Genomic DNA, 24,922 nt, shown 5'->3' with positions numbered 1-24,922 from the left:
TTTATTGTAAAGTATTTTTAGTATGTGAAAGGACAGCCCTCCTGTTAGAGGACATGGGGAAACTCCTCCCCAGTGTCTGTGAGTTACAGTGAAGCCTCCTAGAGTACTCAAGGGGGTGGAGCAGACACTAGACCTGGCTAGGCTGGATCACCACCTTGCTCACTGGGTGTCACCGCTGTCCTGCAAAGAAGTTGTGACATATGTGTTTATGACTAGAAACTGAGTGGAATGATCAGCCCTGGTGTATCTGAAAGGTCTCAGTCAGCATCATGGGCATTTTTCCCAGGAGAGGACAAGCTGCTACCATGTGTAAGCTGGAAGCTCAGAGAGCAGAAACCTCGATTAGACGGGGCCAGCCCATTAGAGGCTGACAAGCAGTCATCACGTGGGGTATGCGAACTGGGTAATTGAGGGTGTGTGATCTCAGAACCACATACCCTGTTAGCTAAATTGTTTTTATGCCCCTTGGTTCATTTTTCTTTTCCTTTCCCGTAACTCTTACTGAAGTTTCCTATGAGCATACCAATTTGTCACAAGGGAACCAGAGGAAGGAATCCTGATCGTGGACTCTGCTCCAGCTAGCAGAAGCGAGGACTTGTTTCTTGAGTGGTCGTCAGCCCCAGGGAAGGCGAGATGTACATACAGGGCCAAGCCCAGGGAGAGACTCCCAATCTCCAACTTCTCATTTCAGATCAGACTTAAGGGGTTTGGGATTTGTTTTAAAATAAGGAAGGTCATTTCTTCATAAAAATCCATTTGTTACTGGGATTTTCCAGAATTTTATATTTTCTGGATCAATGTTAATCCTAGGTGAGAGTTCCCATTATCAGATCCAAACCTATGTGCAAGGCTCGGTATCTCAGCCACCTGCAAAATTACCATTTCTAAGAGAAGCATTCTCACATCTTTCAAGCACCCAGTTCATCATATATCACAGTCATTTTTCATTTGGCATGTCACACAGTTGGGATAGTTGATTGCCTCAAGCTTTGGTAACACTTTGCTGCATGAACACTGGCAGGGACATAGGTCAGGCTTTAAGGTGATTAATCTGATAATTTTTATCTGATGGCACATGACAAAAAGGCCCATTTCTGATCGGCACATGGTCTCAAAATACCTGAGGGCAGGAAAGGACTTCAGAGGGCCATCTATATCTTCCAGCATGGTCCTTTCTGCTGCCTCACTAACCACAGGCCCTCACGCTGGGACAGCTTCCCTAGTACAGAACTCCCTGAAATGAGCAGAAATCTCCATGCAACTTCCACCACTGAAATCCTTTCCATGTTACCTTTCCAGTTAAACAGGCTACCTTCAACAAATAATTTTAAAGTCATTCATGCCTTCCCACTGCAAGACAATTTATGGATTTGTGTACTTAATAGCATTTTATTTTTTTATCAAAATTGTGGCCAAATTATTACAAAAAATAACTTTAAAAGCACTTGGCTCATGAGTGAGAGATGAGACTGAATACCATTTGGGATTTCATGTGCTTTTTGCTCACTCCAAATGACATTTGCAATCGTTTTTAAAATAACACTGAGATTTTTAAAAAATTATAATATTTTCATTTAGACTAAAAATGCTCTTAAGTGTTCCCTTCATTATACAATGGACGGAATGGATAGACAGAAAGAAACAGAGGCCAAAACCCCAACAGCCTCCTTAGCCACTTGCTTGTGCTTACCTTGGGTTGGATGGCCTCTTTCTGGCTCACCAGCTGAGACCTCAGGATGAGGACCTCCTCTTTGCGGACATCGAGCTCCTCACTCACGGAGGTCAGCTGCTCCATGAGGACACGGTATGCTGGTGCCCCCGGAGCAGTCACCTCTGGGGCGCTTTTCTCACTAAGGGCTTTGCGCAACTCATTTAGCTCATTTTTCAGTTTTTTGTTTTCTGATTCTAGTTCTTGTCGCTGTGTAAGGGGACAAAGGATAGTTCATTGCTGTCATCCTCAACTTTACATTGGAATATTCATCTTCCCCCAAGATGGTAGAAGAATTCTGCTGGAAAAGACTGTCAGAGCTCCCCTAGTGAATGGCTTCCCAGGTTCTACTGGGAATTCTATTCTGCAAACTCAGGAAGTCTGACATCAAGGAGAATTGAGCAAGGTAAATGGTAGTTTGCTTCATCAACCTAAATTCCAGAGTCGAATTTATTCCAGGCCTGCCCAGGGTGTGTTCCCAGGCCTGGCGATTGCTGAGTTCCAAGGGGAGAGTTTAACCCAGTCCTAGGAAGCCCAGTTTTGTTTATGGGTAAATAAATGTAAGGGTAACTATGAGGGTCCAGCTAGTCAGGTTATTTCCAATAAATAGTTCAGATGAGTGGCTCTCTGAAAGAAGAGGGACATCTTTTTATTTCCTTTGTAAAACAGAATGAAAAGACCACTGAAATCTTAGGCTTTTAATTTCTAATAAAAAAAAATTACCACATCACTTAAACTAATTAAATTCTCTTTAATGTTTTGATGAAAACAAATAATCTTTAAAAAAAAAAAAAAAATATATATATATATATATATATATATATATATATATATATAGTTCCACGGATTTGCATATCATCCTTGCACAGGGGCCATGCTAGTCTCTGTACTGCTCCAATTTTAGTATGTATGTTGCCGAAACAAGCATGGATATATCTTTTTCACACTTCTTTCCTGTATGACATGCTAAGTTGCTGGCAGAGTTCTGAGAGGTGGGAGGAAGGATGGGCCACCTCCTCCTTCACCATCCAGATGGATGCACACATCCTTTACACTCGCACATACCAGCAGCCATCCTTATGCTGCAAGGTGCTGCCTCTGCACATCCTGCTCAAGCAATGGCAATGGGAACCCAGAATAGAGTTCTCACATTAAAATATATTTACTGGTACTAGAATACAAATGTTACAGAATACCAGCGCAGTAGACAGTCATTTAAAAGCACCATGTTTACACCTGAACCTAATACAAAATAATATTGAATGTGAACTGTAATTGAAAAATTTTTAAATAAATAAATAAATAAATAAATAAATAAATAAATGCACCATAATGACTTATTTAGCACATGAGATAAGGCCTTATGATGGTGGACATGAAATACTTCTGTATAAAGATAAAATATTTTATTGCTTTTTTTCCAGAGGTAATCGTGTGCTTGTAGCACCATATCAGACTTTTCAACATGTTTTAGATTGTCTTTTTTTTTTTTTTCTACTTAAGAATAAGGAATCTTTTCTTTCATGAATTAGTTCAACTTTATGTGCAAAAGAATGTTCCTCCGTATCCCGTCTCCCACCAGCTGGTACTCAGATGCGCATTGCTCATGTCTGCAACAGAAAGCATGGCTGTCTTTACTCTGACATCTATGCTCTGTGTACTGTTTCCTAAGCTTCCTTGAGCATCAAGACTGCTTGGAGGACAGGTGCAGGGCCTACCCACAGTTTCCAATTCCATAGGCCCACAAATGTGCATTTCCAAGTTCCCAGCTGTCGGTGATGGTCCTGGCCAGGAACAACATTCTGAGAAACACTCAAGCTAATATTGGGAACTCTGTGATCTAGGCTTCTTCACATACAGAGGATGTCTTTATTTGTTCGTTTTTGTGTGAGGTAGGCAGAGTGAGTAGAACTAGAAATCAAATTCCTAACCCCATTCCTCTAGTTTCAGTAGGGTTTGGTGGTTAGAGTATGGGGTTTGAAGTCAGAGATATTTGTAGGTGATCTTAGGGAACTTACTTATATCTCCTGGCTTCCATTTTCTTATCTATAAAATGGGAAGTAAAATACTAACTTGCAGGACTGTTGTAAGAATCAGAGCTGATGTGTAAAATACCTATATTTTTTAAATGATGATGACAATGATAACAGCCAACATTTGTTGGATACTATTACATACAGTACTGAGCACTATTAACCTATTTACATGGATTAGTTCATAGAACCCTCATAAGAGTCCTATCCCCATATTATAGGAAATTGAGGCATAGGAAGGATACATGACTTGCACACAGCCATATAGTGGTGGATTTAGCATCTGAACCCAGGCAGTTTGATGCTAGAGTCCATGTCCTTTACTACTTTCTACAGCCTCAAATTTCAGCTACTAGTCCTGTTTCTGTTTAACTGAACTCCATATTATACAGAATAGAACTCATAAAAGGAAACAATACAAGGCTAGACATAATGCCTGAATAAAGCTTAAGCTAGGGCCTCAGGTGCCCTGAAACATGTTCTCTGAGAAAAAGAGAGGCTCTCAGCAGATCTCTATTTCAGGTCTTGGGCAGAAATATTCCATTACCTTGAGTGACTCATATTCCAGTTCTGCACCTCTAATTTGTGGCCGTTCTTCTTCCTAAGGAAAAGATAAATTACAAACTTTATAAACAAGTAGTTATATTTTAATTGTTACATTTTTACTCTTAGAATATTTCCTTGCTCTGAAGAAAACAGAGAGGAGAGGTCAGCCCTCACTACTTGAACCAAATCCTACTTGGTTAAAGTGCTTCTAGGCTGGGCTTCCATTAAGAAGTATATGCATGCATATAAGCATAACCAATGGACGCAAGACACTGGGGGTTAAGGGCATGCATGGGAGTGGGGTGGGAGGGGGAATGGGAGGATACGGACACATGTAATACCTTAATCAATGAAAAAAAACTGGAAAAAGAAAAAGGAGAAACTATAGAACTGGATATAAAGTCCCAGCCTCAGTGCTGGGTTTGCCTGCGGCCTGGGGTGGACAGCATCGCGCACCTTTGCCTTGCTGCGGAGCACCTGCTCCTCCTTGCGGTCCAGCTCATCCTGCATCACTTGCTTCTCCTGCTCCAGCTCTGTGACCCGCTTCTGGAGCTTGAGGAACAATGACATGTCCAGTGGTACCTTCTTCTCACTTGGCTCCTAAGTCCCAGGAAAAATAAGATAGTCAAGACAATCCAAAAGATGTATAAGCCAATGAGAAAACGATGCATAGCCCAAAAGAAAAAATAGGCAAACTTACAGAAAAAATATAAAGGGCCAAAGAATATAGATGTAATAGGTCAACTTAGCTACTAGGAGAAAGGCAAATGAAACAACAGTGAGGTATTATTTTTCCCCTATAAAGTTGGCAAAGATTGGGAAGATTTATAGTGCCATGTTTTAGTAACAGGGTCTTACATGATATTGGTGGAAGTAAAAGAAGGCCTTTTAAAAGAGCAAGTTAGTTATACCTATTAAAATTTAAATGTGTGATACCCTTTAATTAGCAATCTATGTTTAAAAATTAATCCCACAGATATACTACTTACAAAAATACACAAAAATATATAGAAAAAGATGTTTATTGCAGCATTATTTTTATCATTACAAAAAAATGCAAAGAACCCAAATGTTAGTTAATGGGAGTGTTTTTAAATAAATTATGGTAAAGCCAAATTATGACATACTTTATAGCTATTAAAAAGAATGAAATAGATCTATATGAGTAGATAAATATCTCCCAGAATAAAGTATTAAAAGTAAAATATACAAGTTGCAGGACAGTATTTATATTATGATCTTTTGTTTTATTTAGAAAAAACATAAATATGTGGAGTTTTAAAAATACATAGCACTTAGCATACAAACATCTAGAAGGCCTTCAATGGTTACCTTGGAGAATGGGAGATACTATGGGAAAGTTTTATTTTTTACTTTAGACATTTCTATATTTGAATTCTTTGTAATTGGAAAAAATAATTTTGAAAAGGTGGTCAGCATAAACATATTGAGATCAGAATGAGAGAAAACGAAAACATATATACCTCTTAATAAACTGAAAGATATCCTGGTAGCATTTTAAAAAGTATAGCAGTTGGTTCTAAAACAGAACCACAGTGAGAACTACTAGGATAAATAAAGACACACTAATTAAAGCTAAACAAACAGAAAGAACTAACCACCATCATGGAAGTTCCGAGAGAGCCATAATTGTTTCACCTTACGTACTTGGGATTTGAACTTTTAATGAGGTAAGAAGAGAAAGAATTGTATCTTTAGATTTAATGGAATAATAAGGAGTCTCTTCTTGTTTGAGAGAAAGATAATAACATTTATTTAACTAAAAGGTCAAAAGATAATTAACTGATTAGCTAATCTTATATTTCCAATTGTCAATTTTTAAGACAAATGTTTTTAATCTATAATAATAAAAACATAATATGCTAATTAGACCGGATGTCCTTCCGGACAAAGCTGGGGCTGCAAGGGAAGACCGGTCCCTGGTGCCAGAGGGAAGCTGGTGCCGGCAACCGGGGGAAGGAAGGCCTACTCTTGCAAAAATTTTGTGCATCAGGCCTCTCTATAAAAGCAAAATACATTTCTAGAGAAAATCTAGGAAATAAGAAAAGTACAAAGAAGAGAAATGCAAGCATAACCAATCTTATATCCAGAGAAAACCCATAATTTTGTTCAGCCTTCTTGCTGTAGATTTATGGAAGTGAAATAATATTTTCATTATATATTTGTGTTATCTTTTAAAGATAGGCATAATCAAAGCATTTTCTTTTTTAAAAATATGCTTTTATTAATTTCAGAAAGAGGAAGGGAGAAGGAAAGAGAAAAACATCTCTGTATTCTTATAGTTACAGGAATATGTCATTTTAGTTTTATACCACATAATACAAAGCACTAAGGCAGATTTATAAGCTATTTTTCAAGTATTTTTGTGGAAGAAAATTACATTTGTAAAAACTGTCATTAAGCCCTAACTGGTCTGGCTCAGTGGATAGAGCGTCCGCCTGCGAACTGAAGGGTTCCAGGTTCGATTCCGGTCAAGGACATGTAACTTGGTTGTGGGCACATCCCCAGTAGTGGTTAAGCAGGAGGCAGCTGATTGATGATTCTCTCTCATGGATGTTTCTAACTCTCTATCCCTCTCTCTTCCTCTCTGTAAAAAAATCAATAAAATATATTTTAAAAAAAACAACAACTCTGATCAAACAGAGGCAGCAGTCTTACAAAACTCTTGGGCATTGGTATTTATAATGCTCAAGGGCAAAGGCTTACTTTTTATTTATTTTTATTTTTTTAAATTTATTTTTAATTAAATTATTATCTGTGTACATATCTTACCATTGTAAAGGCTTACTTTTTAAATAATTTTCCTCTGTTGGAAATAAATTCATGATAGGCTATATTTTTGTTACTAGTATACATAAACTACATTAAGGTATAAAAGGGAATTACAAAAGGGAAAATCTGGTCATCAAAATTACATTAAAATTAAAATGTCAAAAAATATATATGCAGTAAGTATATAATACATAGCTAATTAAGCACCTATAAGTCACATCTGAATAATAATCAGTTCAAAACGAAGTATACATTTATGGGCAAATGGGATCTGCTCTGCAATGGAAATGTGCTCTGTTAACAATAGCATGGTCATATTCTACTTTTAGTGAGAGGTGTCTAAAATGTACCTCTGAATTCGCCCTGGCCGGTGTGGCTCTGTTGGCTGGAGTGCTATCCTACACAGCAGAAGGGGGTGGGTTCGATCCCTAGTTTAGGTGCATATGGAAGGTAGCCGATAGATGTTACTCTCTCACATAGATATTCATTCTTTCTCTCCCCCCCTCTCTCCCTCTCTCTCTCTCTCTCTCATTTCCCTCTCTCTAAACTTAATATAAATAAATAAATGAATAAATAAATAAATAAAACAAAGTGTACCTCTGTCCTCAATGGAATGTCTTCAGTTTCTCCAATTTCAGTGCTAAAGGTATATTCAGACTCATTGCTGCTGTGGGTGGAGTCTGTTCTCTTGTGTCCAGGCTTAGGCACATTCTGTAAGGCAAACAGGATATAATACTCATAACACAATTAAACCTGGTATAGTTAAGACAGCATCCATCTTAACCTGGTTTTAATCACTACTCACTGACTTGCTATTCTTATGACCAAATGATCTATTCCATGTTGTCTTGACCAAACTCTCACAAAAGGGTCACCTTGTGAGCTCCTCAAAGAAAGAGACAAGCACCAGCAGACATGACAAGAACCGTGGCAAAACCAGATGCTTGAATGAGAGTCACTGTTAGCAGAGTCCCTTCTGGGTTTTTTAATTGTGAGTGGCCACCCACACTGGTGGAGCATAAGTAGTATGCTTCAGCATCCACACACTGACTTCAATGTCACAATTAAGTAAACATTACCAAAAAGTTTATAAGGTGTGTTTAATGACAGAATAGTTATTTTATTGTGCTGTGTTTGGGCATAGTTAATAAAAAAAGAGGGGGTTTCCACAAAGTGACTGTAATTTCTGTCACTTTTATGCATGAAGGTGACTCTATGGAGTCAGCAGTAGGAAGGATGAGCAAGAAAGTCAAGGAAACTGCTCTAAGAAAGCTCTGAAGATCGTTGGGTTATTCATTCAGGGAGTCCAAGTGACACGTTATGGCATATAGTACCTGTGAAATTGCATTCAGAAAGTATGTGGGGAACAGAAAAGTTAAGCAATTGCAGGTCCCTCTTTTCTGGATTAAGGGCTGGAGAATGATTTGAAGGAAGAGGGAAGAAAAAGGCTGGGTTTGTGCCCCTCAGTCCTCAGGTGCCCCCAGCAGAAGAGGTGGGGAAATTTGGTGGCCTAGATCTCACAGGGTTACCAATCCTGGGAGCTTCAGAAAGGCCTCAGAGGGCTTTCTGATCTGCCCAATTTCCTTTATTCCTCCCCCAAATGCAGGAAAGGAGCCAGAAGCCACAAGGTGGATCTTTGCCTCTTTCCTTCTGCCATTCAGACTTATAGGGAGCAAAATCATCAGTGCAACCAAAGTGAAGCCGGCACATGGGGCAATTGAGTCTCCCAGGCCAGCCCACCATGCATGCCAGTGCACAGGAAGACCCCAGAACACCAGAACCTCTGACCTATCTAGCAGTAGGGCGCACACCACAGAAGAACTGCCACAGATAAAGCCCAACTCTGCTTCCACACACAGGTTACTCTGCTTACACACACAGGCACTCTGAATTAAAGTTCCTAGTGTTCCAGGCTTAGGCACATTCTGCAAGGCAAACGGGATATAATCCACATATCATGTTGCATAACATGGTGTTTATTTAATAAACTAGAGGTCTGGTACATGAAATTTGTGCACTGGGGTGGGGGAAGGGGTCCCCCTCAGCTAGGCTTACACCCTCTCACAGTCCGGGACCCCTCAGGGGATGTCCACCTGCTGGGGGGATCGGGCCTAAGCCAGCAGTCAGATATTCCTCTTGAAGTCCGGGGCTCTTGCAGTCTGAGAGCTCTCATTCCTTATTACCCGCCTGCATGGAGGCAGAAGAGGCTCCCACAACCACGGCTGTGCTTGCCAGCTGTAAGCCATGAGCCTGGCTTTTGTCTGAGTGGCACTACCTCTTTGGGAGCACACTGACCACCAGGAAGCAGCTCCTGCATTGAGCTTCTGCCCCCTGCTGGTCAGTGCACGTCATAGCAACTGGTCGTTCCGCCAGTCATTCTGCCGATCTGCCACCATTTAGTTGATTTGCATATTTGAGATTTATTATATAGGATGGTATGTTCTTAAGAAAATCAGGTTCATAAATACTAGGACAATAATTTTTAATAAATTTATTAAAGATATGTGAGACCCCTATTTTCCTACATGTATGTATTTTTGAAAAACAAATATCTTCAGATACGAATAGAAGCAATACTATAGAATTGCTATTTACTGTAACTTTTGCATACTTGGCAATGGTTAAGTGCTCTGCGTTGAGAGAGTTGGGTGGGAATCCCAGTTCTGCCACTTGCCTGTCCCTTACCCAACTTCTCCAGGCTTCATTTTCATCTTTCAGAAAAAAGGGATAATATTATCTACCTCATAGGATTTATGTGAGGATTACATAAGAGAGTGCAAGTAAAGAATTTAGCATAGTACCTAGGACATAACAAGCATTCAATGAATGGTAACTGATGCTGCTATAATTGTTAGGACCCTGTAATAATTCAACTCCCTAGGTGGCCTTTCAGTTTTCATTCAATATGCTATTCAAATACAAGGATGAACATTTGACCTGACCAGCATGTTCTCCTTCAAGATCTGTGTGCAGCACCTCCTCTTCTCCTTATCTGTCATTTCTTCCATAATTCTTTCTTCTCTTGAATCTTATTTACTCCCTTTGTCAAGATTAATGGCCCTATTTTTGACATGCTGGATTCCCTCCTTACTTGGAATTAATTATCTACAAACACTTCATAAACCTGGATTTGCTGGCCTCATTATCCTTTTATTGTTGGCTTAAACCTCCAGTTACCATTCATTGAACCCCTTCCTGGCTTCTGCCCTACAAATGAATGTTCCTGGAGAAAAATCCCACAACACTTTTTAGTACCAGGGAAAACAAATCTAGACTCTTGTAATCAGTGGCACTAACATAATGGAAGCCCTGAGACAGTCTATCAATTTTCCTCCCTTAAACTTCCCCACATCCATTTGAGGAGTCTATCTGATACCACAGTAATTAGCTAGTTACTAATAATAGAAAAGGAACATAAGGGAGGCTAGACATTATAGCATGTCATTTGAGCAGCTTCACCAGGAAGCTGCAACTTCACACTCCCCAGGGAATTACCAAGATTACTGAGAGAAGAGACTGGGGCAATTGGGGAGACAGACAACTGTGCAGTAAAGTTGGGGTGAGTAGGGAAGGTACCTGTCAGTCAAACCTGGAAACACAGGTCATTGGCTAGAGTAGGCAGGGCCATTGCAAACTCTAGTAAATTTGGGAATACATAATCCCACAAACAAAGGATTTCACTCTTTTGGCTTGTGGCTCTCTTGCATTTGGTGTTTTCTCCATAGCCATATGACCCTGTGGACCCCACATGCAATGGACTGATGTACTGCAACTGGGAACACAAACTAAGCGACCCTGATGCTGGAATGGATACTGATTCTAGCTCTGCTGAAGCCACAGCTATACTTCTTCTATGGCAGGGCAAAGGGAAATGGGACCTTGGGAAACCTAGGGGTTAATTCCACAGAAATAAAGCTCTCTACAATATCTCATCCTCCCATGCGGATCTCAGAAAATTCCTTTTCTTGGGGTCCCAAGAAGCTCACTCCCAAGAGCAACAGAAGGGAACTTGGAGATCTCCTCTCTGATAACATATTTATTACAAAATGCTTCCTTAGCATTGGGGCAGTGAGAGCTCATTTGCAAAACAATGCCAATGAAATATTAGCCAAGAACCCATCTGTTAGTTGCTAAGTTCTAATCATTAAAATAAGATGCTGCTATTAATATTTCAATACTCCTAAATATAAAGTCAAATTTTTTATTCTCACCAAACATTTCCTGAAAAGACTGCAATCTTGATTGTATCTGGAGCTAGGAAACCAAACTACCCCTGAGGCTCCTTCCTCGGACCATTCTTGTTACCCAAGAGGAATGACAGTGAGTCACAGGCATCCAATGGAGAGGGAAATAGGCTGAGAAATCAGAAAACAAGCAGCTAAACTACTCCTAGAACTTGGTTACATCTTTGTTTTTCCATAGCACAGCTGAGAACAAAACAAACAGCAGCAGACCTGCTCAGCAGGAAGGAAATCACTGATGGAAAAATCACTTTTCTAGAGGTGGCTGCCCCTCTGATTAAGGAGACCCATTAAGCACACAGGACTCTAGAGAAAGCTGGGAATGAGAGAATGTGAACAAAGAAAGGTTTCTCCAGGGCCAAGTGCAGTAGGGAGAGCAAAGAGGATAAGACTTAATGAGGGTCCTTCCAATGTATCCATTGCAAGGATAACGGTGACCTATTCCTACTTCTAATTTCTCTTTGTCACATATAAATCACAGAATAGAGTAGTGAGGTTTGAAATAATGGTCCAACTATGGATTTAAGTTAGCATTTTAATCTCTTTGAGACTAGACTTTCTCATTTCAAGGTGGTAAATTTACTTAATTTCTTTTGTTACATAATCTCCTTTATTTTGACTTTTTAAACATCATATTTTAAAGAACTTTATCAAAGGATCCAGATTGAGGCAAAATTTGAAGCAAGTACTGAACCCCACAGATATCAAATTATCTGTTTGTTTAAAAGAAATTTCAAAGCATTTCTGGCTATTTGTACCATGAAGTTACCATAAAGGTTGACACTTTAAGGAACAAGAGAGCTAGGGATTTCTTTGTTTCATGATAGCAGGTTAAGTAAAAAAGGGAGAACTCTTAAAAGGTACACTGGCAGATGTAGAAGAGTCCTTGAAAGAGATAAATTATTACAAATAGTGGCTGAGTCTTCTTTTTGTAGGAATATACCTCTGAAATTATAATAAAAACCAGTAGAGGAAAATAATCATATAAATATTTTCTTTATATGCAAATTTTACATTAAATCATTCAATTTATGAAACAAAGTCCAGTTATACTGATTTTATACTACCTTACATTCCAGTCTTTAAAGTGTTTGACTTTATAAATTATTTATAAATAAAGTTATATGATTTCTGAGATTTGCTTTAAAATAATCCAACCCATTGGATGGGGTGGGATGGAGGGGTAGAAAAGTGATTTCCATTTTGGAACTGGGTGGTGAGTACATAGAATGCACGGGAGTTCATTCTCCTATTCTATTTAATGTTATATATGTTTTAACATTTTTCATTAAAAAAAAAGGAAAAGTAGATGACCTACCAACATCACAGTCATCTCTTCCTTGAGGTCATCATATCGTTCTTCTAAGCGACTGAACTCATTCAAAAGGTTCTGATATCTCAGCCTTTCATCATTAAGATCGAGTTCCAGTTGTTTCGTTTCTTCTACCAACTTCTTCTCCATAGTCTCTGAAGAAAAGAGGAAAAAGCATATCGAAGATGACTCCACAGAATACAACAGGACAAGCATGGACCCTGACTTCCGTTTCTTCACAGGGCTTTTACTTTTAGTGCCAATATGATCTATGAAAAGTATCTTCACAGTCAGTGTAGGGAAAGAGAAGCCTTGGCCAGGTAGCTCAGTAGGTTAGAGCATCGTTCCTATAAGCCAAGGTTGAAGGTTTGATCTCTGTCAGAGACCATACAAAAATCAACCAATGAATGCATCAGTAAGTGGAACAACAAATTGATGTTTCTCTTTCTTTCCCCATTCCCCTCTTTCCCTAAAATAAAAAATTAAAATTAAAAATTAAAAAAATGAGAAAAAGTATCATAACCAAAAACTGAAATAACTTATTGATAACAGTAATAATCATCTGTGGAGTTCTTCCAGAACTATAGACTTGGTGCCTCTAGTTCATTCTCTGGTCATAGCACATGCTTGTAGAACTTCCACTAGTCATTGTCTAGTAACAAAAGTATACATGTTTTATTCCAATAGTAGTCTGTTTCAGGCTCCTCATAAATTGTTTTGTCCAGATTAGTGTGCTCTGTCAAAAAGTCAGATATGCCCCAGTCTCTGAGGGAATGGCGGCTTCTCAGTGGACCTGGCTGTCCTACTCTCCACTCTCTCCACTCATCTGTAGCCAGGTTCTCTTTATCAATTTTCCAGCACTCTGAACTCCCCCATCTTATTATGTCCCCATTTCTAATCAGGTACACTCCCCATGCCTGTCAACTGTGTTACTTCCCCTACGTGCTGCTGGGGGAACCCGCTCCACGCTAATCCTCTCTGCTGCCAGTGGTTTGCATTTAGCTAGAACAGCATCTGGAGATTGGAGATTAGCCCCTGACTACAGCTAAAGCAAAATAAAAAAAACTTCAAACCTCAGCTGTATGTTTTAACTCGATGAGCCAACCAGTCACATTTATAAATATTAAGCTTGCTTCCATTCTGGTTCACTTTACCCTCATATTTTGTGGCTAAATCTTAATCTGCCCTGCTCACTTCTATTACTTTACCATTTCTTTCTCTGTCAGCTCCATGAGGGCAAGGGCTGCCAGTGTCTTGTCTCAACTACTTCTTTGGTGCCATCACAGTGTTTCCCTACATAAGGCTTTAATAATTTGTAAATGAATGAATGGAAAAACTTCTTCTCTTTATAAATTCTATAACTTGCCATTTATTCCTACCAGTTTGCAGAAGCTGCCCAAAGCTACCAACAAATTGTCCCTGGGCAAGTCTATTTTCCTAGAAGCATCTCATCATTCTGGAGCCCCCATCACATTCTGCATCCTAGCAGCTTTATTTCCATGTCTTCAGTGTCTGTTTTGTTTATTCCTTCTCTTCTGAATATTTTCCCCACCTCCTTTTCCCCACACCTTATCCCTTACATATGGTTATCCTATAAGGCTTAATTCCAGATTTTCTCTCTCTCTTTTTCTCCCCACCCCAATTCTCTCCTCCCTTTCTTCCTCCCTCCTTCTTCTTTCCCTCCCTACTTCCCTCTCTTCCCCACTTTCTCTTTCAAGGAGGATTAAAAAAAAAAGTGGCATCTTATAAAACTTTGGGAGGTTGGTTAGCATGCATTAGTTTGAGCCCACATGAGCCTTACCTGTCATCTCCTTAGCCTGTTCCACAATAAGGAGATTGAGGGCTTCTTTCTCCTGCTTGAGCAAAGTATTTTCTTCCTTCAGAGTTGATACCACCTATAAAATTAAATAAACTAAGGTAGCTGCAACAGGTAGAGCAAACCAGGTCCTAAATATAAGACCACACTATAGTCACTCCGTACCTCCACATCTCTGTGCCTCATTTCTTTGCAGTTATGGCTAGTCATCTTTCACATTTGGTTCAAGCAATACCTCCTCCAGAAAGCCTTCCTGGAAACTCTCTTCCAATAGACGTTTCCTTTCTGGGCTACTATAGGGCCCTGTATATGCCTCTTTATAGTCCTTATAAATGATTTACTTTTACTTCCCTAATACACTAGAAATTCCTGGAGGACAAAGATGATCACTGCTGCCGAAGCCGGTTTGGCTCAGTGGTAGAGCGTTGGTCTGCGGATTGAAAGGTCCCAGGTTCGATTCCGGTCAAGGGGATGTACCTTGGTTGCGGGCACATCCCCGGTAGGGGGTGTGCAAGAGGCAGCTGGTCGATGTTTCTCTCTCATCGATATTTCTAGCTCTCTATCTCTCTCCCTTTCTCTCTGATAAAAATCAATAAAATATATTAAAAAAAAAAAAAAAAGATGATCACTGCTATTGTTTTACTTTGTACCTTGAGCATTTAGCAATGCCTGGCCCCTCATAAACATTTGCTCTTAAAGCAAAGATAATGCCTTTTCACCTCAGCAGCCTAACACAAAGCTACACACTTAACCCATGATTCAGGTAGAAGATTGAAGAGATTAAGAAAGACTTGAAGGCATTTTGTTTCTGGAAATTCACTGAAGATTTTCTGACGCTCCCTGCTGTCTATCTTGAAAAAGAGAATTTTCCTTTCATCCCCTTTTAAGAGTTTTGCAAGGTTGTAAACTTGTCCTTTTATCCCATGTTTAAGCATTGACTTTACTACAGTGAATGCACTTAAGGCCACTGGACTGTATACTTAAAAGTGGCTAATATGGTAAATTTTATGCTATGTATATTTTAATATTTTTTTAAAAATTTTAATTTTCTAGTTTCTAGTTGGATAAGGACACCCAGGAAGCAAAAGTCAAAACCAAAGATAACTTTGCAAAGTTCATAATTTACTCAGTTCATCTCTGCAATAACGTAATGTACTTGTGATGAGTAAAATCTAAATTTCTTCTCTAAGCCTAAGTTCAAGGAACTCTAAAAGTGATAGCTAATAATAAAGATAAGTGTCAGGAGTTCAGATAGAGAGTGAGGGCTCTGTGACAGGATCTCTGGAGAACAGGGAAGTGGACAGCAACACTGCCACAGCTGAAGTCGCCAGGTGTTCCTTTGGAGGGTCCAGTCTCTTCCTTCCATAGTGACCTAGCCTTATCCTCCACCTCATCAGGGTGACCCGAGTCCCCTATGCTCTTGAGAGAAACTGCTCTTTATCAAGGGTATGCTTTTTCAAAATACATGTGCCTCGTTCACACTCCCAGCGCTTGGGCAGGTATCTTCAAAAATAACTCCCCAGCAGATTCTGATACACACTCCTGGTTAAGAACCACAGTTATAGTGTACCTTCCAGGCTCCTTAAAGGTATATAACTTTCCTGATCATAAAGCTGGCCATCACAGTGAAGTTTTTTCATTCCACATTACTACACTCCACCCAAAAGAATAAGCAATAATGCCTATAGCTAGCCTGTGAAAAGCAGATTAAAAAAAAAGGGGGGGGGGGGGGAGAAATCTGTATCTGTTCATGTGTACTATTCTATCAGACCAGAAAGGTATGAACTTGACTTTAAAGAGGAAAGAGAATTTTCCTAATTTTCCTACCAAGCTTAAATACTCTAGATTCAGAGGAATCTGGAAAGCTTCTGTGGACTCAGAAAATGGCAACAAGAAAAAAGGTAAAATCTTAAACTTCAACGGTACTGCTTTGAATGCATATTTAAATTCCGACAGAACAAAGTTGCCACGTCAAATAACACATTAATGGCATTGCTGAGGAATTGTTCTATTGGGACTTTGGATACCATGGGAGGATTTGCATCTATGCTCCTTCAGAGATTCTCACTGAGCTCAGAAGGTTAATGTTCAGCTGTCAGCGCAGAAACAGAGCAGCGGGATTCTTGCTCAGTTACAATCAACACAGTGAACTCTGTTTTCACTTAAAGATGACCACACTAGTAGACTCCCTGAAAATTACTTATTTCCCCAGCAAGTCTTTATGTTGAGGCATTTTTATTTTGTTTAAGCAATGCATCTCACTGCTGCTTGAGAACCTTAATGTTTTCTGTGTTTAGTCAAGTTTTAACATAAGTAAATACAAATTTGTATTTTGGAAACACTGGTCAATCTGTGAAAAAAAAATGTTTTTCTTGTTCTATCTGCATAACAGCTCTTGGCTACAATCAGTGTGCAGATGTGTGGATTTATCCATTGGACTTCTCAACATAGACTTAATTCATTTCCATAAAGCTCCCTAGTATCAGCTATTGAGAGTTCATTGTTTGATTTACCTCTTAATCATGTTAACCCAAGAAAAAGGAGTCTACTCTCTATCCAGACCTATGTATATAAAGAAAAAGAGTATATATATATATATATATATATATATATATATATATATATACACTATATATATATATATATATAGTGGGGACATGGCTATTAATTCTCTTCTTACAATACTGCTTTTCCTCTGTTCTCATGAGAGTCAAAAGGTTCTACAAAACAGCTACTGACTCATCATGTGGAAGAAATGCTTGGGAAACACAGATAATAAAATTTCAGCTCTGAAACCAACACTGAGCCACAAGGGGACTGGTCGAGATGATGGCACATTTCCTTTGTAAAATGGATGTGAAATTAGTTCCTACCTGCTCAGTTTCTTGCTTGTATCTATCTGCACGTTCCTCGATGGATTTTTTCTCTGACCGAGTCTGTTCCAGGTCTTTCCGGAGCTTGGCAACCTCTTCCTGTAGACTGAGAACCCGTCCAGTGGCAATCTTAGCCTCCTCCTCACTTAGTTGAAGACGTACTAAGTCACTTCGCAGTTTCTCAGTCTCAGAGTTGTATACTCCTTCCAGATTGGTCAATTTCTCCATGAGGCATTTGTAGTCTTTGTTCTTTAAAAACACACAAACAATTAGTAAATAGACATGCCACCAAATGTATATAGTCAGGAAACTAGGCTTATTCATCATAGTCATGCTATATCATCATAATGTTATAGTATCTAACCAAAATTTTAACCACAACATTTATAGCAACATAATCAATACTCTCTTAGTGATATATAGAGAGAAGAGAATAGCAGTATTTCTGTTTTATATGATGAGCAACATAGATGTGATTTTTCTTTTAGCTATAAGGTGAGTTACCAGAGAAAATTCTTAATTTCCTTATTTTTAATCTCAAAATAGGAAAATCTACACTTGCTTTTGAAAACAAATCACTGTGTTACTAAAAGTCATGTGCTAGCCAGGTGCTGCATTAAGAATGATAAAATGGCCTCAAAATCACAAATTTCTTACAGATCTTTTTGTATACTACCTCAAACTCCTCCTCACACTCAGAAAACATTTCTGACGAAACCTATTTCATTGTGGGCTTTTTTGCCCTATGTAGTATTTATGTAGTGCTAATTACCTTCATGTCATTGGCATGTGTTAAAATATTACTTAGTAACTATCTCTAAGAAACCAAACTTTTATCTCTGCAAACAGGCTGTAGATTCCTCAGAAGCACAGACATCTTACTGATTCTTTTGTCACCTCAATGTTAAACAAGTCACCTGAGAAAGGAGCATTATACTACATGCAAATGATTGGCAGTGACAAAAGAGCTTTGTGAAGTATAAAGCACACCATGGCTCTTAGTCATAAAGGTTAGAAGTGCTAGTAAATCTGGCTGTATTCTCAAAAATAATTTCCTGCAATGATGCTCTTACCTATGAACTCATCACTATTTCCATTCTCATTACTGTCATTATTTTACTTCTCTGCTAAGACTAAAAGGTAAAGTCCAGGGAGACACTGCTGACCACAATCCCAGTGGGCTTCGTTAGGCATGCTCACTTTCAGGGTCCTGTTCAAAACACACCTGTTCATCAACTTTGCGCTGCAGCTGCATGATCTTGTTCTCCATGCCGATGTGGAGTTTCTTATAGCGCTCCACGGAGCGGGCCTCAATCTTCAGCTTCTTCAGCTCGCGCTTGGCCAACATCCGCCGTAAGCAGCACTGAAGGTAGATGACGGCATGCAGGCTTCTCTTGTAGTGGATGCGAGCCAGCCAGCCCCGGACCCACTTCTGAATGATGACTGCTTTGTGGTCACGGAGTATCTGCAGAGAAAGGTATGTACAGCGTCAGACTCGACACTAGACTCAGGGTTCAATTCTATCAAGCTATGGTTGTCAGGCTGAGAAGTCATAAAGTGAAAGACACAAAAGTTGAAGTAACAATGTAGTATGAAGATTGTATGTATCACAAATATATGCAAGCACAAAATTGTTTTACAAGGTGATTTAAAAAGTAGACTTTAAAGGATGATTTGAGAAACAGAGTATGCACCTAGCACAGTGGTCAGCTAACGGCGGCTCGCGAGCCACATGCAGCTCTTTGGCCCTTTGAGTGTGGCTCTTCCACAAAATATCATGGCCTGGGTGAGTCTATTTTGAAGAAGTGGCATTAGAAGAAGTTTAAGTTTAAAAAATTTGGTTCTCAAAAGAAATTTCAATCGGACTGTTGATATTTGGCTCTGTTGACTGAGTTTGCTGACCACTGAGCATGTCAAACTCGAGGCAGGTGGGCCACAGGCCTTGTTTAAATAAATGAGGCCTGCAGCCTGATGGCTGTGAGTTTGACATGCCAGGTATACACACAGAAGTTATCTAAATAAAAGGCACCAGCTTAATAAAAGGAAAACAATTTTTAAAAATAAAGAAAAAACACACGAGGTTTCCTATTGGTGTATATCTGCTGGCAACAAGCGATCCTCTATAAAGTGAACAGAACTTGGCACCCTGTGAATTACATGCTATTAAAATAAAAGACTGTCACCACCCTCACTGCTGATACCATCTCACTGTACATCAGGTCTGTGCTTGAGGATATAGAACATGGCCAATAAGCTGAGTGTAGAGGAGTCAACAGTTGGAGTACTAAAAGTTTATTATTAATTTATTGATTTTTTCCCCAGAAACAAACAAAAAATGAAACTGTTGGTTGCCCTCTTTGAGGAATACTATTCTAGTGAGGATTTCCCATTGCTGTTTCAAATGTAACAGAAATTCACTTATGAGAGTCAAAGGTAGTAAGGATAAAGCTTTAAAAGGAAAGCTAAAAGTAAGATAGAGGGAAATAAACAAATCTTAATTTTGAGTTTGTTATACTTTCTAAATAAGAATATTCCCCTAAACTTATAAATAACTTATAACAAAAGACTGCCTTATAAGAATTTATCTAAAACCATCAAGCAGAGATTGTCTAGCCCTGGCTGTGTTGCTCAATGGTTAGAGTGTCAACCCACGCACTGAAGGGTTACAGATTTGATTCCCAATCAAGGACAAGTACCAGGGTTGCAAGTCTGATCCCCAGCCCTGGTCAGGATGTGTGCAGGAAGCAAACAGTCCATGGATGTCTGTGTCTGTCTCTGTCTCTGTCTCTGTCTCTCTCTCTCCCTCCCTCCCTCCTTCCCTTCCCTCCACTATCTCTTTAAAAAAAAAAAAAAAAAAAATCAATGGAAAAAATACCCTCCGGTAAGGATTAACAACAATATGCAGAGATTTTCTAAACCAAGCATGTCAAACTTGCGACCTGTGGGATGCATGCCACATTTATTTGGCCAAAGTTAGCCTATGAGTTTGACATCCTTGGTCTAAACAATTTACAGGAATGATGGAAAAGAAAATCTTGAAATTAATAAAGGGTGAACTATCAAAACATTTTGAAATCCTTCTAAGTCTATGTTTTTATAAAAAAAACTCTTGTATGATATAAATATCTAAATATATGCACTCAAATGGTTACTTATTAGTAATTATTAGTGTTTATTAGCACTTATTAGTAACTAGAGGTTTGGTGCACTAATTCGTACACCTGTGGGAGGTCTCTTGGCCTGGCCTCAGCGATATCAGGCCAAAACCGGCTTTCCAACATCCCCCGAGGGGTCCTGTTTTGTAAGAAGGTGAAGGTCAGGTTGAGGGACCCCACCTATGCATAATCACGGACCCCATGCAAAAGGTTGGCCAGCCAGGGAGGGGTTATGGGAGGGCTCCAGGGCATGTCTAGCCCATCTTGCTCAGTCTCAATTGGCCAGACCCCAGCAGAAAGCTAACCTATGGGTTGGAACGTTTGCCCTCTGGAGGTCAGTGCACGTCATAGTGACTAGACAACTGGTTGACTGTCTGACCCGTGATGGTCAGTGCACGTCATAGCAAGCGGTTGAGTGGCCTTAGCATATCATTGGCATATTACGCTTTGATTGGTTGAATGGATGACCAGAGGACCAGACACTTAGCATAATAGGCTTTATATATAGGATTATTACAAATGAACACAATGTATCTCTTATGAAACTTTCTAAATGTAAACATTTCTGGCCCTGCATGCATGGCTCATTGGTTGCACATCAATCTATGAACCAGGAGGTCATGGTTCAATTCCTAGTCAGGGCACACGCCTGGGTTGTAGGCTCTATCCCCAGTGTTGGGTGTATAGGAGGCAGCTAATCAATGATTCTCATCATTGATGTTTCTATTTCTCTCTTCTACTCCCTTTCTAAAATCAATAAAAAAATATTATTTTAAAAAATTCTAAAACCATTTATTCAAATAGATAGCAGTTTAATAAAAGCATTAAAACAATAGTTCCTATTTTTGGGTTATGGACCTGAGAAAAACAACGAAAGAAAAGTGCCATTCTAGAGGATACAATGAAGAAATACGTGGTTAAGTATGAAACCACCAAATACAAATAAACCTAAGTGTGCAGGAGACCGTTGTCAAGCCAAGGCTCCCCTATGGCTGTTTATCTAACGCTAAGACAGTCTGCTTTCCACTGATGCAGTCACTGTGCATCGTGCTGCAGTGAGGTCCCCTCCTGAGCCCTCCCGAACATCATGACCCCAAGGGAGCCTCTTGTCCTATCCTGATGACTAGTGACCAACTGGGTAAGATTCAGTAATGGCAAATTTCAGACTTTCAAAGTCAAGCAGCACAGAGTGGCAACGCTATGAATGTCAATTTTCCTATTCCATTTCCTTCTCTCCATGTAACTTCAGACATTGGTCCATTTCTGTAATTTCAGTCAAGTGGAAACAGTATATAATTGGATCTCCCATTAGCAATCTCATCTCCATTAGTGAGTTAGAGAAATTAAACAATGCCTCCTCTCCCTTAGATTCCCAAGCCATAAGAAGGGAAGCCTGGACTGGAAACACCGAAAACACAGCCAAAAGGAGCACTAGTGGCCTATACGTGAGCTGGCCCCTAACTGCCATCCCCATGTGTCGTCAGCTGGAGCTGAGCAGGCCAGAGACTGCTACTGCTCAACCAACGGCCTCCAAACCCAGTTCAGATGATCCTGAGGAGAGTCATCAAGAAAACTGAAGTGTAACAGCCGCCGAAATAGCTCAGTTGGGAGAGCGTTAGACTGAAGAAAACTGAAGTGTAACCAGTGTGGTGTATCTAAAAGTTGAATAAGGCATTTCCTTCCCCTGAAATCTCATGCTTGTAGAGAAAGAACACCAGAGTATAAAGCCAGCATGGGCAGAAAGAAAGAGCTGGAGTAGCTATTCTCAAATTTTCTTCAAAACACAGCCATTAAATATTCTCATTCAAGCCTCATTAGTTGTTCTTTGTTGTCTAAAATTACTTCAAAATGAAGTAAAATACAAACACGAATAGGCCTTAGGCCACCCTCACAGACTGTCTGTGATTAGAGACCTGTCCCTCAAAGTGGTCTACTGATGCTCCTTCTACCAGTGGTACCCACAGAGCTCCAAGATCTAGACTATACTTCTGGCTTATTAGGAATATATCATGAAGAACAAATTCAAAACCTTGCCAAAATGAAAGAGAAAAACCTTTCTACTAGATCATATATTGTCGGAGGTGATGATTAAGATTAATCTGGCGCCCATCCAGCATGGCTCAGTGGTTGAGCATTGACCTACAAATGAGGTCACAGATCGATTCCTGATCAGGGCACATGCCAGCTTATGAACTAGATCCCCAGTGTAGGCCATGCAGGAGGCAGCCAATCAATGATTCTCTCATCATTGGGATGTTTCTATCTTTCCCTTCCCCTCTGACATCAATAAAAATATTTTTTAAAAAGATTAATCTAGTGGTCCATTATTTTTGTCATGTTGATTATTGCCAGATATAAAGATTATTTGTCAAAAAAAGCTCAGAATATCATATTCTAGTCAGTACAAGTTTAACCATCTTAATGTTATTTATCTACTTTTCACTACAGTAAATTATTCCAAGATTTTTCATTTTTTGGAACAAATTACCACACATATGTCATATATTCTACCTCTTCAAAGCTCACCAGAGTGAGTTAAATAGAGGCCCCCAAAGATATCAGATCCTAACCTGTGGAATCTGTCAATGGTAGGTCATTTGGGAAAAGGGTTTTTGCAGATGTGTTTAAGCTAAAAATCTTGAGATGAGGAGATTATACTAGATTATCCTCATGGATCCTAAATCCATCACAAACATTCTTATAAGAAACAGACAAAAGAAGTGAAGTTAGACACACAGAAATGATGACGTGAAGATGAAGGTAGAGATTGGCTCTAGCCAGTTTGTCTCAGTGGGTAGAGCGCCAGCCTGCGGACCAAAGGGTCCCAGGTTCCATTCCGGTCAAGGGCACATATATTGGTTGCAGGCTCCTCCCCAGTCCGGGCCCTGGTCAGGGCTCTGCAGGAGGAAACCAATTGATGTGTTGCTCTCATATCAATGTTTCTGTCTTTCCTTCTCCCTTCCATTCTTAAAAAAAAAAAAAAAAAAAAGGAAAAATATCCTCAGGTGAGGATTAATTTAAAGAAAGAAGGCAGAGATTGGAGTAATATGGCCACAAACACAAGAAATACTGGTAGCCATCAGAAGCTGGAATGGATTCTCCCCTATAGCTTCAGGAGGAAGTACAGCCCTGCCAACTCCAGAACTGTGAGAAAATAAATTTCTATTGTTTTAAGCAACCAAGTTGATGACATCTATAGGAAATTAATACATTAAGTTTTCTTCATATCACATTGTTAAGATAGATAAAAGGGGAATAATTAGATATATGCACTTATTTAATTGTTAATTAAATATATGCACTTATTTAATATTTTAAAATATGCTTTAATTGTTGGTTGTCTCCATATGCCTCCTATGTCCCTTGGAACCTCTGTGGTGTACAGATGTGAAATTTGATTAACATTAACGGAATAAATAAACGAAGTTGAAAATAATGGCTCACCTTGCGATACCTATTTCTGGCCAAGTAGCCTCGTAAATAAGACTGAAGAACAATAGTGGCAGCTCGTTTACTTTTGTACTTCCTGTGGACTACATACATGCGCCAGTACTTCTGAATGATGGTTGCTGCCTTGGTTCTGCGCAGGAACTTAGCATAGCTGACCAAAGAAAGAATCGGTGCATTTGTTAATAGTCAGAAAATATCTTTGGCATAAATAGTACCTCCATCGTATTATTCCAATGGTATACATTCATACTTCTTATATTATAGCAATTTATAGTTCCCACAAATATTTTTTATTCATTATCTTATTTAAGCCTTCCTGATCATAATGTCCCATATTACCTGATTTTACAATAAAAAGAATGAAGCTCATAAAGATTCGTTCTTTCTAGGACAGAACTCATTATCCCAGATTATGTCCCCCTTGCACAGTAGACTGGCTGTACACAGTAATCTCATATTTATTTATCACTAGCTTTCTTAAATCCATCCTTTGCTAATGTACAATATTTTTATTTTTATTTTATTTTATTTTTTTAAATATATTTTATTGATTTTTTTTACAGAGAGGAAGAGAGAGGAATATAGAGTTAGAAACATTGATGAGAGAGAATCATCGATCAGCTGCCTCTTGCACACCCCCTACTGGGGATGTGCCCCCAACCAAGGTACTTGCCCTTGACCGGAATCCAACCCGGGACTTTTCAGTCTGCAGACCGACGTTCTACCACTGAGCCAAACCGGTTTTGGCACTAAAGTACAATATTTTTAAAACTCTTTCTGTCTGGGCATAAATTCTTTATTTATAAATAATTCATTTCTACTGATATTTCTAAATTAAAATTATTCTAATATATAATCACACTGAAGTGTAATTCTAGAAACTTTCACAGCTTATTGCTTCTGAAAACTTCTCAATGGAATCATTACTAACTAGCTCATATTCATGACTGTTTTAGTTTATAGATAACTTCTTCAAGCCTATATAAAAATATAAA

At 39.2% G+C, this 24,922-nt stretch overlaps 1 protein-coding gene and 1 non-coding gene across 15 annotated transcripts in view; both read right to left on the bottom strand.

Moving 5' to 3' along the window:
• MYO5A (myosin VA) overlaps window positions 1-24,922 on the bottom strand; it is a 184,418-nt gene that overhangs the window by 40,157 nt on the left and 119,339 nt on the right. For 12 of the 14 annotated variants that reach the window (XM_036441618.2, XM_036441582.2, XM_036441592.2 and 9 more), the window contains 9 exons: window positions 23,922-24,078; window positions 18,548-18,787; window positions 17,323-17,571; window positions 14,435-14,528; window positions 12,640-12,788; window positions 7,678-7,791; window positions 4,744-4,887; window positions 4,289-4,342; window positions 1,691-1,918 (listed from right to left, as the gene is read on the bottom strand). In XM_036441618.2, coding sequence (XP_036297511.1) covers window positions 1,691-1,918; window positions 4,289-4,342; window positions 4,744-4,887; window positions 7,678-7,791; window positions 12,640-12,788; window positions 14,435-14,528; window positions 17,323-17,571; window positions 18,548-18,787; window positions 23,922-24,078 — 1,429 coding nt within the window. The remainder of the gene's footprint in view (window positions 1-1,690; window positions 1,919-4,288; window positions 4,343-4,743; window positions 4,888-7,677; window positions 7,792-12,639; window positions 12,789-14,434; window positions 14,529-17,322; window positions 17,572-18,547; window positions 18,788-23,921; window positions 24,079-24,922) is intronic. The other 2 variants (XM_036441662.2, XM_036441673.2) reach the window with 1 other exon arrangement.
• On the bottom strand, window positions 2,533-2,636 carry LOC118710110. Its single transcript, XR_004985307.1, has one exon. It is a non-coding gene; the product is annotated as a U6 spliceosomal RNA (small nuclear RNA).

This window comes from Pipistrellus kuhlii, unplaced genomic scaffold (assembly GCF_014108245.1).
Source record: "Pipistrellus kuhlii isolate mPipKuh1 unplaced genomic scaffold, mPipKuh1.p scaffold_m20_p_1, whole genome shotgun sequence".
Classification (NCBI taxonomy): Eukaryota; Metazoa; Chordata; class Mammalia; order Chiroptera; family Vespertilionidae; genus Pipistrellus; species Pipistrellus kuhlii.
The sequence above is the reverse complement of the archived record's forward strand: the minus strand, read 5'-3'. Positions and strand labels throughout refer to the sequence as shown.